Source organism: Solanum pennellii, chromosome 3 (genome assembly GCF_001406875.1).
Source record: "Solanum pennellii chromosome 3, SPENNV200".
Taxonomy (NCBI): Eukaryota; Viridiplantae; Streptophyta; class Magnoliopsida; order Solanales; family Solanaceae; genus Solanum; species Solanum pennellii.
In genome coordinates, this window is record NC_028639.1 from 2,053,424 (window position 1) to 2,071,423 (window position 18,000).

The window sequence follows — 18,000 nt, forward strand, 5'->3', positions numbered from 1 at the left end:
TCTTACTTTTATTCAATATTATATTTACTTTATTATAGGCCAAATTTATAAATAGATCCCTAAACTTGTTTGATTTTTCTCTTCAGGTATCTCAAGTATGTCATTTTCCTATTAAATCATTGTACCGCCTATAATTTATTCCTTTTAAACACTGTTGGTTGATTTTGATCAGATTTTCTATTGTAAATGCCTTCAATTGTGTTCGTATTGTAATGATTTTGATTGAAGGAATTAAGAAAAACGCTATGGATCTCATTTGTTTTCTAATGTGTTCAAATGACTTCAAGTAAATCACAATTATTTTCGAACATTTTCATTATCAATTGGACTAATGAGTTTTGAAACAAAATATGTGTCCTCTACCAATACCCCTCACAAAATCTGATTCCACATCAGCCAACGATGTTTGTTTAAAAGGAACAAATTATGGGTGGTTCAATGATTCAATAGGAAAATAGCATAGTTGAGATACCCGAGAAAAAAACCAATAAATTTAGGGACTTGTTTATGTATTTGACCTGTATTATATTATAAATAGAAAATAAAAATAAAGAGTAGGAAATTGAGTGTTACGTGACGTGAGTAGACGTTTATTATTTTGCATGAATTTAATTTTTTTTTATGACAGATATATACTACTCAATTGTATGTCTGGTGGCTGGATAAGCCAAACTTACACTATGCATGAAACAATAATACAGTTATACATCATTTAATTTATCTGTTCAAAAAATATATCTCAGAGGCATTTAAAATAATTGATTCGATGCGATCGCGTATTTTGCTATATAATAATAAACAAATAATTCTAACGGAAAAAACATAATTATACCATTTACAATACTCCTAACACAATTTTTGAAAGTTATGCATTTTGATTAGAAAAAAACAAAAACGAAAGCAGCTGGTGTCCTTTTTATTTGATAAAAAATAAATAAAACAATATTCAATATCGAATGGCTCAGAATAAATTAAATACCAAGTGGAAATTGCAACAAGACGAATAGTTAGAATTTATTTTATTCGTTCTACGGATATAGATTAAATTATTTTTCTTGGCATTATTTCTAGTCTAATAGCTCAGTATAAGATCAATGAAAGAGAAGAGGTGAAATTGAAAAGATTAGCGAAATAGAATTCTTTTTTTACTTTAATAGTATCGCACGATGAAGACATAGTAGTGCTAGACCCGATTTATACAGACACATTTCAAATATGATTTAACTCAAGACCAATTCTGATTCTTTTTTTAATCAAAATAAATCGAATTTGTTATTTAAGAGATAAGATGAAGATGTTTGTTTGATTACGTAGTTTTAAAAAAAAAGTATAACTATCTTATTAGACATACATTCATACCATATATATTAATTCTATCCATACTTTCAAATAATTACATATCTTACCATTAATTAAGAGTTTCCTATCATATAATAAGAAAAATACATCTAGATATATACAGTTCCCTACCAGATAAACTAAAATAGGGAGAGATGCAAGCGTTATGGGAGGGAGATAGTCATGTATCCCATATACATGTGATCCACACTAGATACATGTATCTGATATGATTCACGTTTATTTAGGATATCATGTACATAGGATAGTGGTGAGCAAAATGGGAGAGAGGCGAGGAAGATTCGTCTATGTATCCTAGTTACATGCGAATCCACTTTGATACGATGTACTAAAGATAAATCACAACTAATTTTGATCATATATATCCTAAAATACATGTATCTAGACGCATATGAAAGATTCATAATATTGTAAACTAAAGTATACTTTTTAAGTAATTCCCTCCGAAAATAAACTTATGAAATTTCTTTATTTTGGGAATTGGTTGTATCCAATGAAATCCAGCAGAAGTGCCAAACAGGCCGAGTCCTAAGAGGAACATATATATAATTGGGCCTTTTATCTGGATCTACTTGGGCTAGTAGTATACGAGCAGAAATCAATATGGGCCCGTATAAATTGGAACCGTTTTTTCTATTAAAAAAAAAAGGAAAAACTTACGTAAATATATTATAATAAAAAAATATCTTTTTTCACTTGATCACTTTCAATTCATTTATAATACAAATTTAATATATATTACAAAGAATAATTTCTTATTCACATATAATACAAATTTTAATGATGAATAATACATTTATCACATATTTTAATACACTTATAATGCAATGTGACAATTTTTTCACCTAACAAACATAATATATTTCAAAAAACAATTATAATTTATATATATTGTATACATAATCCACTTTAATATATATTACAGATTTAGCAGAGGATTACTATAAATGATAATAAACAAAAAATATAACTAAAATCAGTAAATTTTTTTTTAAAATGTATTAATTCACTTAATTTTTCCAAAACAAAATTGAACTGACAATGAATGAACCCGTAACGTCTGATGGTAACGGATGCCAAAGGGTGAAAATTTGTTCCGGCGACCCTTTGGGAGTTGCTCGAAAATGCTTCAGATTTCGTAAGTTTTTTTCTTTTTCTTTTCAAAAAACGCCATTGAAGGTTGCCCAGAAGTATCGATAGATTTCGCTTTCTTTAACATTAGGGTTTGAGCTAACTGTGGAGTTTTCAGTTTCTCTTTGAAACAATTGTATATTGAAATAGTTGGGAGATGAAACATGGACTGTAGTGATGAATCTTTGAGGGTTGATATGGGGGTAATAGTAGGAGTAAGTGGAAATACTAAAAATTGCGATAATTGTGTAAATCTGGAGGAAAAGATCAAGGCAATCGAATGTAATTGTTCCGATTTGCGGCAGGGGATTGAACAGGAGAGAAATGAGCTTGAAGGTAAGTTTGAGGTGTTGAAGAGAAGGAATCAAGAGTTGGAAGAGCAGATTCGTCGAATAGAGAGTAACGGCAGTAATGAGGAGGAAGAGAGGGTTTTGCAATTGATGATCGAGAACAGTGTACTCGAATGCGAGAAAAAGAAGGCTGAAAGTGATGTTGAGTATTGGAAATCCAACTGTAACGAGCTACAGTTAACCGTGGCGGAATTGGGAAAAAAGTTGGATACAAAAGCAGGAGATACAATTTCAACTAGAGTACATGGATTGCAAGATGAATATCATAATTTTACGCAGAAAATCCATCTGCAAGTAGTTGATGAAATGCAAAACAAGGATGGAGAAATTGGATCTCTACTATCTCAAGATTCAGGTATTATCATTTTGTCTAACCAATTATTGTTGACAAGTAGTAGAAATCATGTTAGTAGTTTGAAGTTTTGGATTTAATTATTCAAAAACTAGTGCGAGAAGTAGTATGAATTACAATTTTTTGCATATTAATATGTTGAAAAAATACATAGTAAAATGTTAGTCAAAGTTATTATTGTTTGACTCTAAAAATGAAAAGCACGACAATTAAAAGTGGACGGAGGGAGTAATTATATAGTTGAATATTCAATATAATAAAGATGATGGAATAATAATTTGAGAAAAATAGAAAAAAGATGATTTTGTCTCTGGAAGACTGTCTTTAGCACAGTGTTTTGGACGGCGAGCGACGACAAAAGGTGACAAGGGCCTGCCGCCTGTTAATACCAAAATTAAATATATTTAATTGCACGTATAAATATCCAAAATTTCAATAGCAATAACATATATTAGCAAAATATTTCAATTCAAAAACTCATAAGAGAACAGAGGAAAAAAACATAGAGCAGTCAGCACACTAAACATTTTTCCCTTATTACTTATGATGATTCAGCAGTGATGAAGGAAAAAAAAACAGAGCAACTGAAGAAGAAGAACAGAAAAGATTGCACGAGGAAGAGGAGTCGAGGAGCAGCAAAAAAGAGGTATACCTCATGTCCTCAGTGCAGCAGCAACTCGAAGTCTTGAAGAGACGCGACCGGCGAGGGGAAGAAGAATCGCGCAGCAGCAAATTTTGAAAATAGAAAAAAAAAAGCCTAATTTTGACTAATATTGTTAAGTCATCTTTTTTAAAAAATTAAATCAAAAAGGCGCCGCCATTAGCTTGCCATGGGTCGCCTTTTGTATGTCGCGTCGCCTCAGTGTGGAATGGCGAGAAGGGCTCGCCTCGCCTCTCGCCTTTGGCCATGAGGTGCTCGCTATTCACAACACTGCTTTAGCAAAATTACCAATCTAACATTTCTATGGATCTCAAGGACCTTCATGGTTTTAAAGTAATATGGATATTTTGCTTTAGAAAGAATTCTTTAACTTATTCCATTGCTTATTGATTTTGATGGACAGGAAAATCTTTAGCAAAAACTCCAATCTTGCAAGCCAAGTTTGTGAGAGAAAACAAAGCTTTACTATCTGAAAGTGGCAATAACTGTGTTAACAAAGTAAGGAAGCGATTGACATTTGAAGAAGAAAGGGGGTCTAACAAGAGGATGGCTCCTTCTACACCAGCTAGTGAAAGTCGTTCAAAAGTTGTTGTTATTGACATAACTGAAAGCGATGATGAAAGAACTACTGGTCCACCTTATACATCAATAATGGGAAGTGACTTTGAATCTTCTGTGCCCCTCGGTACACCTCCCGTTCCAGGTATGGTTTGTACTGTACCTTTCTGTGGATCAGGGAGCAACTTGTCCAATTCTGAATTGCCTTCAAAGAATGATTCAAAGATGACTGTCGTTGAGCAAGTTGAAGACAGTGACATGGTTTGCCATGATGAGGAGCCTTTATATGTTCCAACTCCAAAAAGAAGAAGAGCTTCAAACATAATTGCTAGTGACAGTGACACCGATGATGATGATGATAAAGTTCCAATCTGCATGCTCAAAACTAGGCAATTTTGTGAAAAGAGCTCCAATGATCATCCCAGAGGACACTCAACTCAAACCGGTGATTCCGATGATGAAGTCAGGAATTTTTCTAGTAAACGGCGCCTAGTGAAGCTAAGTCAATGCGAAGGGAAAGGTGGCGGTGGCAATGATATTGAAGAAGAAGTGTCCAACAGTGAAGGAGAAAGCTTAGGTGGATTTATAGTTAGCAGCTCTGACATCTCAGATGATGATGACACCTCTAATTCTGATGGTGCATTGCAAAGTAATTCTGCTGTAGCTGAAGATTCGATAACTGATTCAGAGTATGTATCAGAGAGTGATTCAGATTATGGTGAGATAATATCAAGAATTCGAAGGAACAAAGGTGATAAATTAGAGTGGGAGTTTGAGGGGGACATGCTTGCTGCCTTTGGTAAGGATCCTGAATTATGTATGAAGGCGGTTTGTGTTTTGTATAGGCAGCAAACATCTGAGGAGCAATGTTGTAAAGGAACAATAGATCACAATCAAAGAGGTTTTAGCCACTGTGATGCCTTCAGGTATGTGCTTGAATGAGATGTGAATACTACATAATCTATATATTGTGACAACATGCACATTACAGTCTTTAAGTGGTGTTGGTCTGGATGAACGGAAACTTATTTTAGCTCTACATGGCTAGTTCTAGTATGAAGTATCTCCACTATGGCGTTAACTCTTTGTTTTTGTTGCAACTTCTCCAAGCTCATAGCCTACATAAGATAAAAACACATGATTAAAAATGTGTCTGCATAAACTTTTTTGTCAATGTTAGTAATTTTCCATCTCTTACAATTTTTTTTGATAACAATGATGTTTGGGCCAGCTTGTGTGCCTCGACTAATTCCACAATGTATATATTACCTCCTACCATCTACCATTACAGGTACCGGGTAGTCGGGTACAATTTGGATGTCTTATATATCTGGGATACTGTTGTTTAAAAAGAACATTGACTTATTATTGAATTTAAGGTTTAATAATCTCCTCCTCTCGTAAATTGAGTTGTTAAGCATGATACACTTTGGTCGTAATTCGTTGATACCTTTTGGTGCTGCACTGCGTTTTGGGTGATCAGTGAATCTGTGATATGGACACATTTCATCGTATGACTGTATGACAGAATGCCACGTCTATCGAACTCCCATATTTATTCGATTTGAAATTCGGGAAAGAGTGATAGAGCGTGAACTTACGATGGAAGTCAGTTGTCTCGAAAGACCTACAATTTCTAGCAATCAATGCCAACTTAGCTAAAGACATGGGACAAAGGAGGAAAAAGATCCAGATTAATGTGATCTACTAGTTGGGATTAGGTTTTAGTCTTGTTAGAGGACTTCCAATATTATCATTATTAAGTTTACCCCCACTTGTGGAATTACACTGATACAGGCTTGTCTAAATACATAATGAAACGTCAACCATTAAATTCAGAGGGTTTGCTCTGCTTCTCTCGAAAGAGTTCATAGTGTATAAGAGAAGGAAATTATTGCTGGGACATTACGTTAGGCCAGGGAAACTTGGGATTGATGTTTTCTCTGCAAAAAGGATGACTGCAAAGGCAGCAAATCTGTAAAATATGAAAGTATTTAATGCTAAGCATTCGTTTGAAACATCTAAAAGTTATTCTTTTAACCAGAAAGGCATTTGGGCATTGATCCTATTTTATGCTTCTTTAACTTGCATTGAAACAATGTTGAATCTGAAATTTGATTTGTATGTGTGAGGTTACTCTGATTTCACATTACAGGGGAAGCACCTTGGCTGAATTTCTTACTGATGGAGATCCGAAAGGTGATATGACGAAGTCCGTGAAGGAACTGCAAGCTTATGATCCCAAGGGTATTGAACTGTGCAGAACTTTTGCTACAAGATACTCTAAGCAGCTGTTTTCCATTTACAAAAACAAAGAGGATCCTTTTTTCTCAGCTCCTTGACATAGTATGTATGGTTTGTTCCCTTTTGCCCGAAATGATGGTCCAAAATCTCTCCTCCTAACCTTGATATAGATTACATCTTAGCATGTATAGTCATTCCCTCTGTATATACAACCTATATTGTAGGTGCTTTTGCTATCAAGAACTAACTATTAGAGACTTTTGAGCCTCAATCCCGAGAAAGTTGGTTCGTTTACTTGGATCCTCACTGACCATGTCAACGGTTTAAGTTTGCCTCGATCAATGAAAGATGTGCTGAAGTATAGCTGCAGCAGCTGTTTGATGTTCTTTGGAGAGGAGTATGCTTGCTAGCATTACTAGATCATGAAGGTAACTTGGAAGATGTGGATATGTGATTCTTGGTAGTTGAATTCTGATTAGAATGTTTGTTCTTATAATGCATGCATAGCCTAACATTACTAGAAATGAATAATTGAATCTTGATTTTTGTCAAGTAGAGAAGTAAAATAGTACATTTATTTTTGGATAAATAACATTAGTGGAAAAAGCAATGGCTAAAATTAAATGGAGATTGCTTCTATAGTTGCGGAGGCACGTCGCTTTTGTAGAACTTTGTGGTCTTTCCACGCATATTATTTATTTTATGAAATCCCTTCGATTGAGAACGAAAAAAGATCGTTGTTTACTCCTTGTTTTTGTTCTCTCTCGCGATTCAACTTCTCGAGCCATCGGAGAGATCAAATAATCTTTTCATAAAGCGGAGAATAGAATCAAGGAATAAAAAAATGGAGGTCAAAAAGGCAACAACTTCGCCTTCTACAATGGCCTGTGATAATATTTCTCCTAGCCAAGCTATTGTTCCCACAAGTGACGGTACACTTTTTATTTAATTTTCTTTCTATTATTGCTTGAAATTTTAGATAAATAGTTTTTCGAGAAAAAAAAAATGAAAGCTTTTTTCATAAGAATCGTTTTTAACCAAAGAAATCAAACATAGGGGAAAAAGATTTTTAAAGCCTCGGAAAGACTTTGATGACTCGAGATTCATGATAAAATGACCAGTATTATTGACGCAACTAAAAAGAGACTACCCAAATACATAATGTATTTATCTCATATAATACTTTGGGTTTCATTTATGGTTTACAGGGACGAAAATAGACCAAGGGATTGCATACGGCCTAATGCTGGTGGCATTGGTGCTAACATACTTCATTCACTAATTCGGGTGGCGGAGCTAAGATTTATATTACGTTTAAAAAAGAAATCAAAGAGAATTCAATGTGTGTTGTATATACAAAATTAATAATATTAATTATGTATAAAAAATGTAATTTTCTGTCGAAGAGGATTCGGATAAATCCATCGGGCCCTCCCTCCCTTGTATATAAAGAAAAGAAATTGGTATAGAGATGTACATATATCTTTGTTTTATTTTTGCGTTCTTCCTACTTTTAATGCCTTTTGTTCTTGAGTATATCTATTTATGCATTTATTATTATTTTTTAAAAGAATTAATTATGTCACCAGTATGGTGAGAAGTCTGGCAGGGACCTCAACTTAGTAGGTATAAAAACATGTAGGATAGGGACAAATAGTATGTCTACCACCTGCACATTTAAAGTATATGCTACAACTACCTTTTGGAATTGAAATAAATTCGACTAAACGTAAAATTTTCGTGATCTTTTTTTGGCTAAAATTATCTTCCAATTATGACTTAAATCTAATGAACTTTGTTATATTATCTAAGTGAATAAAAAACATCCTTATACTATTCAAATAATAAGATGAATCATCCCTCAATATATCTTAGTTAAGAAATCTATAGAACCAGTAAAAAAAAAATTAATTTAATCATGTCTCGGCCATAACGAGAAGATCAAAGTTAGCTAAAAGGAATAAGGATATAGATAGAAAATAAATCTTCAATTCTCAGGATCTAAATTTGAGTGTTGTTAGTTTATATGTTTTTTGCATCATCAAGTCAATTGACTTGCACCAATAATAAGTTTTGAAATATTATGTAAAAAAAATTATTTCAAAAATATTACGTCCAACTATTTAGAGATTTTCTTTAATACAATATTTCGGGCATATTTAATATATATACAATGCAGTTTACATTTTAAACAACGTGCAAAAATATTGAAAATTTAGTGAAATTACGTAGACATTTAGTTATGAAAATAAAATAAAATTACTTTATATAAAAATTTTGAAGTTAGAATAGTATTTGGCCATATTTTTAAAAAGAATATTTAGAATTTAAATATATTTTGTCTGAATATGATTTTAATCACCGATGGGTTAGATCTTTTTTTATTGGTCGCATGAGTTTCTTAAAAAAAATAGATAAAAGGATGAATCTTGCAACTCTTTGGATAGTTCAAAGATGTTATTCGTTCACTTATATAACACAAGGATGTACTTTAGGTTTAGATCATACTTGAAAGACGATTTTAACCAAAAACTCATCTTTTTTACCTAATAAATAGAAAGTCCACTTTAAAATCATCCACCATGCACCCCTTTTTCAATAGAACCTTTTGGTTCACTGCTCCCGTACAATTTTGTGAATTAATTAGAACCAAAATTGTAAAAAGAGAAATAGTTGGGTCAAAGTGGTTTAAGTTTTGCATGTTGTTCCAACAACCGGTTGGATGTGATTCCAAGAGCCGAACTTAAGACTGATAATGCCATATACTGCGAGATAAAAAATTGACCTTGGGAAAATTCGTTTTATTTATATAATATATATCGACAATTCAATTTATTGGGAATAAATACTAGAACAAACTTAGCATTCCAACTAAGTCATCACCAGTTGATAAAATGTACCAATGATTTATCAATGTAACATAAGAAGATAAAGACAGTATTTTATGGTAATGAAAATAAAATCGATAAAAATCCTTCCGCATCAATAATTTAGCTTTGATATCCCCAGACAGATAGTAAAAGATATGAAGAACTTGTACATTTTTTATGAGAACTGAGAACATCTCAGGAAAAACTGGTAATTGATGCAACCAAAGTATATCAAAATCTCTTCTTAGTCCAAAGACAATTACGCCGAAAAACCAACCAAAATTGGCTGGAAAGCAAAGAAGAGTGGGATTATTTTCTACAAGCTAATCTGTGTAGGTAAATCTACCATGGTCAAAACTGCTCCTTAGTGTGCTACCATATCCACATTAGAGCTACAGCGTCAGAATCATGGCCCGAATCAGCTATTTCAGCGACCATTGCCCGATCCAAGATGTTGGAAAGAAGAAGCCTAATTTACCTGACTATGCTCCCTCCTATGAAGAAGCATATTGTTGGTGTAACATATATTTGACAACTTCATAAAACGAAACCACAATTCCAACTGAAGGGCCAGCACGACCAACACGAGGACCTACTCCAGTAAACAGTCCCTTGAGCCCTCCATCCCTGTAATAGTCAGTAGCATGATTTCATTCAGAATCTACTTAATGGCCAGAAAAATAGTGAACAAAAACACGCACATGCCACTCTGTTTAAGGAAAATTGTCCAACCCTATGAACTCACAAGACTCGTCACAACCGAATGTGGATCTCTGGAGAAGTACTAAGTCCAACTGGTGGGGTACATGGATTAATCAGGTCCAGCTATTTTTGCAGCGAAAAGAAAAACTAAAAGCATAAACAAAATGCTTTCTGACTTGGAGCATTCAGTGGGAGTTTGTTAGTGACTTTAGGCTTTTAGGCTAATTTTTGGTTTTGAAAGCGTTTGGATAACACAAAAAGTGCTTTTAAGCATTTTTTTAGAACTGAGAAAGTACCCAAAAAAGCCAAACCCGACTTGTGACTTTTAACTTATAAGTCGCTTAAAAGAAGCCAATCCAAACAAACCCTCTGCACAACAAACGATCTGCTGCCATAATAGCTTTTCCGATAGCATGTTCGGCAATATCATCATGGATTTAATATATGCAGCTTATATGTTATTTTACACAGGAACAATTCAGTTGGGCATATTCTCAAAGCTGTACCTCCAAATCTCAAGTAGAGTTTGCCTTGTCGTCATTGTCAACGCCCTGGCAGGGTCCATCTGTAATAAAGAAAAAGAGGTAGATAAGCAAACAATCGAATAGGTGTGGAGAAACAAGTCAATTATCGTTATGGATCCTTGGTGCAAAACAAAGCAGCACTCTCAAATGTAAGCTTATTTCAGATACTAATCCCTTTAATTTAAAAGACAAAAATTGCAATCACCCGAGGGCAAAATAGTGTGCAGGGTTGTAAAAAGAATTATATCGGTTATACTCTAGTGTAACAGAAGAAAGGTAAAAAAAAAAGAGATAAATGACAACTACAACGACAGTTCACCAGAAGTTCAAGACGTCACTAATGAGACTTTCATCCCAAATGCGAACCTGGTATTACATCCTACCATCCACTCACTTCCTAGATTTGAGGTTCATAATGAACACAGCACTAGGCTAAGGGTGCCAAAAGTGATTGATATAACTAAACAGACATTCAAACTGTGGGGTCTATGACTATTCATTCCTGGATCACAGAAGAAAGATAAAAAAGAAGAGATAAATGACAACTACAACGACGGTTCACCAAAAGTTCAAGACGTCAATTATGAGACTTTCATCCCAAACGCGAACTCGGTGTACATCCTATCATCCACTCACTTCCTTGTTTTAAGGCTTATAATGAACACAGCACTAAGCTAAGGGAGCCGAAGTGATTGATATAACTAAGAAGACATTCAAACTGTGGGGTTTAAGGCTCATAATGAACACAGCACTAGGCTAAGGGAGCCGAAGTGATTATTGTAACTAAGAAGACATTCAAACTGTGGGGTCTATGACTATTGATTCCTGGATCACTTCCTAATTTATATAACAGACAAGAAAAATGTTGATTTTAATTGATAGAATGATGCTTGAGCCAAGTGGACAAATCTAAATATCAGTATTCCATATATGAGGATTTGGATGAAAAATAAACACCTCAATCTGTCTTCTAGTCTTAGCAACATCAAGGGGACATGTTGCAGCAGCAGCAATGCTTCCTGCAACAAAACCAGCAGAAAAGTTTGCACCTAGGACACCTACGGCATTAGCTTCATCTCCCAGCGGACTAAGGAGCCGCCTTCTTACCTGCAAATATATGTGTGAGAATAATGCTTGAATTAAATGAAATTCATGAACAGATTAGAATCTAACAAAAATAGAATTGAATCATACTGGTTCAAGAGTTGACCAACAAATTGCAGAAAAAGGAACGTCGCGAGCAAGCTGTGCCCCAAGTCCAGACCAAAGTACACGATAACTTTGTACTGCAGCAGAAAATAATACGTCAACTTCAAAGAGATTGCGAGAGCATTCATATTTAAAGAGTGAAAGTGAGACACAGATTTTAAGTAGAGAAACAACGAGCTAGAATGAGAAGTAATGGACTTTTAAGAACTATATAAGCTATGTGAAGATTCAACTTTCTGAGGGACCAGGCTTTGGAAAATATTCTCCTCTCTTACACAATTTAGGACATCACTCACAGCATCTCCATTGCCAAGCTTGGATTCACTTCCACAGGTTGTAATAGTGCTATTAGAAGACGAGCAAATGAACTGGCACAGAGACGAGAATTTAAAGATCATAACTGTTGAGCTTAAAGTTGGGACACAGAATTTTAGGAATATATTCCGATAGCACCTTTAGTTGTTTTTTTTATGACACGGGAAACCCGCAGCCGTTACCCTTTGGGTGCGCACAGGGTAAAACCCCTGCTCTTATGCAATAGCTCGCAAACCACATAGGAGAGGCAGCCTGCATTAGGCAAGCCTGGTTCGACGAGCTCGACCCAAAAGGCAAACCCCTTGCATTCGCTGGCAAGGGGTTTTGAATTTGAGACCTCCAACATGGAAGTCTCAAGCTCAAACCACTGGGCCACCCCGAAGGGTTTATCTATTTTTTTGGTATGTAATAACACCTTTAACACTACTATGGAATCTACAGCTATTCATTTTCACTAACAAACAATATCTATAAACTCTTTCCTATAGCTAGAAAGCAGGACCAGGGAAAAAATTGACTTACAGCCAAAATTGGTACTAGTTGTGCTCCTGACATTGGCAATAACCTCAAACAAAGTCTTCCAGACTCCAGCAGGCTTCTTGTTCATATCCTTAAATGCCTGTAAACAGAAGCAACTCAGTGAAAGAGAGAATCAGAACAGTTGAAGGAGTGGGGATCACCCATGTTTGTAGCACGTAAAGAGCAACAGGAACGCCTAGAATGACACATACATAATTAAATATGCAAAATAAATTATTTATATACCATCCAGACCCTTTTCTCTCCTATAAATATGGTGGATAGAATAAACCTTGAAAATAGGAGTTGTGAGATACCTGCATTCGTGTTCTGGCAAGTTCAATAGGATAGCAACTTGTGCAAGCTAAAGACCGTGCCAGAGAACCAGCTAATAAAGGGGCATATGGTGTCAAGCTTGGGGCATGTTGAGCTGTGAACTCCTCTAACTTGTTGCGAAAAATGTCATAGCAAGGCAAGTAAATCCCGACCTGTTCAAAAAGCATCAGCACAAAATTGTGATCAAAACATATAGCCTTTACTTACTTAAATACACAATAACGGAGTCATTACCGAGTTCAAAGAAACTAATTATAATTAAATCAATAGGCACATACTGTTGGTACAGCCAGAGCTAGACCAGCATTTGTACCTCTCCATAGCTTAGAAATACCCTCCTGTGAAAAGACACCAGCTAGAGTCAGAAAAACTTTAAAACAATCCAAACTGCAAGATGAAAATTCAGAAGATAAACATGAAAGGAACATGAAGATTTGAGCAATCAACACACTCGAACATCTGGGAGAACATGCGAATAAACTTGCCAACCTGCCGAATAATTTTGTAGAAGACATCAAGTGCTCCTTTGTACTGGAAACAATCAGGTGGGCAGATTGATACTGTACCATGAACACCAGCTCGGGTACATGAAGGTGAACACCTCAGGTCTGCAAACATCTGAGTGAACAAATGAATAAATCAATACTATATTGCTCATTTCAATAGAAGAAAAGATCAATAAAATTCCACATTCTTCAAGAGATGAATACAGATATATATTTGAGACAAGGGAAACAGTTCACCCAGGAAATACTGTATTTAAGACCCTTTTTTATTTTTTATTTTTGAAAAAGGTAACTTTATTACAAACAAAAGAATACACGGAGTATTCTAGTAATACTCATATCCAAAAATTGCAAAAAGAGAAAACTCCTATGTAGGTCGTTAGTAATCTAAAATACTAGGAATATCCTCTACATCTTGAGGATATTCATGTTTACACCCAAAAAAAAAAAAGGAACCAGACAATTCAGCTTCAAATTCTGCATAGAGAAGCTCTTCTTTTTAAAACATTTCTTGTTCCCATTTCTGTTCCAGCTAGCTAGAACTTCTTTGATGTTCCCTGGCATAGTCCAACTGATGCCCCCCCCTTAAGTGGATGAAAAATCTGCCACAGCTTCACAGTCTCTCTACAATATAGAAAGAAAGGCTTATTGTCTTGACCTCATATTCACAAAACCAACACGTGGAACAAATTTGCACACCTCTTTTCATGAAGTTGTGTTGAGTAAGTGCAGCCTGTTCAGCTAGCAACAAAGTGAAACATGCTACCTTGAGTGGTATCTTGACTTTCCAAATCATCTTTCCGAGGCCATCCACCTATATGAGTCCCAGGTCTTTGTGAGCTTCTATAAGCTGAGCCAACTGAATATCTGCCTTGCTTATCTAGATACCAAAATAGATTGTCCTCATCTTTGCACTGCCCAATAATGTTGAGCAGCTCAACTACTCTATTGACCTTTCCATCATTTAGATGTCTCCTAAACCTGAGATGAGATCCCACCCCTGATTATCTCATTTCTCTGATAGTAGCCTCTTTTGAAGGCTTGGGTTGGGCAAAATAGGGAACCTATTTCTCAACGTCACCTGATCCACTCATCTGTCTTCCCAGAACAGTGTCCTTCCACCATTCCCTACCTTGGTTTTGCATTTGTTAAAAAATTTGGCCCACAGATTTCTGATGAATCTCCATAGGCCAGACCCATAAGGTTGTGTGGGCAAGCTGGTAATCCACAAACTCTCCATTCCAAACCTAGTCTCTATGGTTTCCTTCCAGAGAGCTTGTTCTTGTGAGTCAAACCTCCATAGCCACTTCATAAGTAAGCTTTGATTCTGGATTTCAGATTCCCAATCCGTAAACCTCCTTCCTTTTTGCTGAGAATAACTTGGTCTATGTACTTCTATTTTATGTTGATGCCCGAGCTAACCTACGTGAATCTCCATCAACTCTACGGGGTATATACTACTAGCACATGCACAGAGTAACTACTTCCCACTAAGTAGGCAAATTGGAAGAATTAACCTAATAATGTCTCATCGGATTTGAAACTTGATTCCTATGATATTACTTCAACTCTTCCATCACTATGGCTCATAATAAAATCATGTTTTACATTTTGTCTCCAACTAAGAAAGGAAGTTGCTTTCACCTCTTCTTATACCAAAAAGGTGGTTGAAATGAGCCAAGAACAGATAATATTTATACCTGCGGAATCACCTCAAACTTGCTGAACGTGCCCACTATGAAGGAAGGCTATTCATGCTCCTGCTATATCTAGAAATTCTAAGGATGAATTATTCACATCTTTAAAACATTCTATCAATTTATCTTTCTCACTATACAAGGTTTACGTGCTATTTTTGTTTCTTGTGCAGTCGCAGCTGTTTTTCCAAATTTACACTTTAAACTAATAATAGCATCAAATTGATTTTTATCAAAAATTAAACAAATAACACTTTCAACTTTGATTTTACTTCAATGATTATGTAAAACATGCTCTAATTCCACTCCCACTCCCCAAGTCTGGTGTCTTGGACACTATTCACAAGTAATCAAGCAGGCAGGCACATGTAGTACTTTAAACAAACCACTTTATGCAAATGCAATAAAACAAGGTGTAAACCACTAAGAAACATTAGGAATAAGAGTGGAGCATTAGCCGTAATTTGTTCTGCAAGTCCATCCTTCCAACAATAATCAGAACCACTAAAAATTAATCAGGTTAAACAGGCAATAAGTAGATAAATGCATCCAGCATTTCTTGTGGCAGCGCCAATGCAAAGAGTTTTATGACACAATTAAGTAATTGTCATAGCTTATTGATCTATCTTTCCCTTGAAAATCCAAAACTTAGCAAGCCATTCAAGTTGATCAGACAACTTTTTTCTATTTAGAAGTTCAACAAAGACAACACCAATACACTAGTGAATCTCCTCTTTTCTTAACTACCTCATTTTAACATGACGATTAACAAGAAAGCATATAGATTTTGCATGTCTTTCCACAATAGTTCTGGGTTATGCTCAAAACTTAGCAAGCCATTCAAGTTCACCAGACAACTTTTTTTCTATAAAAAAGCTCAACAAAGATGACACCAACACACAATTCAATACCCTCTTTTCTTAACAACCTCATTTTAACATGAGGACTAACACGAAAGCATATTGATTTTGCCTGCCTTCCCACAATAGGTTTTGAGTTATGCTTAATACCATAGTACTCTATGTATGAAATAGGAAAAGAACTTCAACAGGAAGAAATGAACATATCTACATTCAAGGATCAAGGAAGACAAATTAAAGTAAGACACAAAAAGTTGTTTCCACATAAAAAAGAACACTTCAAAGCATGTCATACCATATTTGGCCCAAAAACTGCCATGCGGCTAGTCATGTTACTCATTGGATGTGAATAAGCAACTCCAGCTGCCTGTGCTTGCAATCTGGTCTGTAAATTAGTGCAGAAACAGAAATTAGTCAGCTTATCAATAATATTGTATGCATGTAATATTCCTGTATCTGAAATTCAACGGAAGTATCAAAACTTCTGGATACAACTGAAATGAACATCAAATGATAAGTAAAAGGTGAACAAAATAATTGGGTAATCTTCCATATTTAGCATAATTACCTTGACAACATCAAGTGGATTAACAAGGACTGCAGAGAGAAATGCTGCACCAGCTGCTGAGACCGCTCGTTCAGGAAATCCCAATCGGATATCCGAGGAGGAGTTGGTACCCTGAGGTGGAGGCTGCTGAGGATGTATGGGTTCTACCCCATCAGTGATAACTACTGATTGAGACATCAAGGAAACATTATTATCAACATTCAATACTCTATCCGACTGCTCGGCAGTGTCTATCCATGAATTTTCTCCTTGCTTCAATTCATCCACCATTTTCTCTCTCAACCTATGGATCAACCTGACGTGAATTATAGCCAGAAACAAACGAAATGAATATCTCCGACTTTTCTAGTTTGACTTAACATGCTTCTACAACAAAAGGAGGCAAAACTAATAGCAAAAAATTTGGAAAAAAACAAAGCTAAAAGAGAAATTAGGGCCAGAATGTCAACATAGATGAAAAACATCCAACCAAACGCATACAAGTAAAAAGCATAGAAAAAGTTGACAACAACAACAACACCTCAATATCAAATTAGATAACTCGATTATATGAATCCTCAACATCAATTTCTCCATTAAAATACTCAATATTTCTTCCAAATAAAGGGGAAAAAAAACTTATATCCCCTCAGCGCCTCAACCCAAAAACAAAATGAAGAAAAAAACCAAAATCCATGAACTGGGTTTTCAAGATATACATAGTAAACAGCAATCAACGAAAAAATACACAAAAAAAAAACGCAGAGAAATCAAAGGTTTAACCAGAAAATCGATAAACAGTAGAGGAATCATAAAATAAAGAAAAAAATCAAAAAAAAAACCTGTTGATCTGAGCTTTGATTCAGCAGTGATGAAGGAGTAAAAATCAAAATGATAATTATTATTATTTTGGAGAAAGGAGTTCCCTAGTTCCTTGGAGAAGAGGAAAACTAAAATTGCCACGCCTCGCGGGGCAGTAAAGGCCAGAGAATTCTCTAGAAATTAGGGCTTGTTTGGCACGCCTAAATATTAGCGCCTTTGTTTTTTTTTCTACTCCTGTAATATTTGATTTAAAATATGTGGAAAAGGAAATTTGATTTAAATATGGAAATTAATTTAATAGATATTTCTTGCCTTTTTTTTATATATATTTGTAATATTCAATGAACCAACATGAAACAGGAAATTTGATTTAAATATCGAAAAGACCGAAATAAAAAAAGAAACTGTCTAGAATTACGTAAATCTGAAGTCCGCATA

The 18,000-nt window shown here is 35.0% G+C and overlaps 2 protein-coding genes and 1 long non-coding RNA gene across 5 annotated transcripts; 1 reads left to right on the top strand and 2 right to left on the bottom strand.

The window, feature by feature from the left end:
• Window positions 1-2,390: 2,390 nt before the first annotated feature.
• LOC107015320 lies at window positions 2,391-8,148 on the top strand. 3 transcript variants are annotated; one of them, XM_015215560.2, is made up of 5 exons: window positions 2,391-3,195; window positions 4,257-5,337; window positions 6,567-6,757; window positions 6,880-7,587; window positions 7,864-8,148. In XM_015215560.2, exons 1-3 carry the CDS (start codon window positions 2,655-2,657, stop codon window positions 6,751-6,753), a joined length of 1,809 nt encoding a protein of 602 aa, XP_015071046.1. In that variant the 5' UTR covers window positions 2,391-2,654; the 3' UTR covers window positions 6,754-6,757; window positions 6,880-7,587; window positions 7,864-8,148. The 3 variants fall into 3 exon arrangements, with proteins under 3 accessions (XP_015071046.1, XP_015071044.1, XP_027771537.1); XM_015215558.2 differs by having other exon boundaries at window positions 6,567-7,587; XM_027915736.1 differs by lacking the exons at window positions 6,880-7,587; window positions 7,864-8,148 and having other exon boundaries at window positions 6,544-6,642.
• A 1,447-nt stretch (window positions 8,149-9,595) lies between these two features.
• Window positions 9,596-17,781, bottom strand: LOC107012070 (mitochondrial carrier protein MTM1). The gene is made up of 11 exons (XM_015211797.2): window positions 17,583-17,781; window positions 16,762-17,056; window positions 16,489-16,578; window positions 13,620-13,748; window positions 13,409-13,468; window positions 13,112-13,282; window positions 12,798-12,894; window positions 11,946-12,037; window positions 11,709-11,858; window positions 10,734-10,792; window positions 9,596-10,152 (listed from the first exon to the last, which is right to left on the bottom strand). The coding sequence occupies exons 2-11, from the start codon at window positions 17,029-17,031 to the stop codon at window positions 10,020-10,022; spliced, it is 1,251 nt and encodes a 416-aa protein (XP_015067283.1). The 5' UTR covers window positions 17,032-17,056; window positions 17,583-17,781; the 3' UTR covers window positions 9,596-10,019.
• Window positions 13,882-16,482, bottom strand: LOC107012071. The gene is made up of 2 exons (XR_001455980.2): window positions 14,336-16,482; window positions 13,882-14,260 (listed from the first exon to the last, which is right to left on the bottom strand). It is a non-coding gene; the product is annotated as an uncharacterized LOC107012071 (long non-coding RNA).
• Window positions 17,782-18,000: the final 219 nt, after the last annotated feature.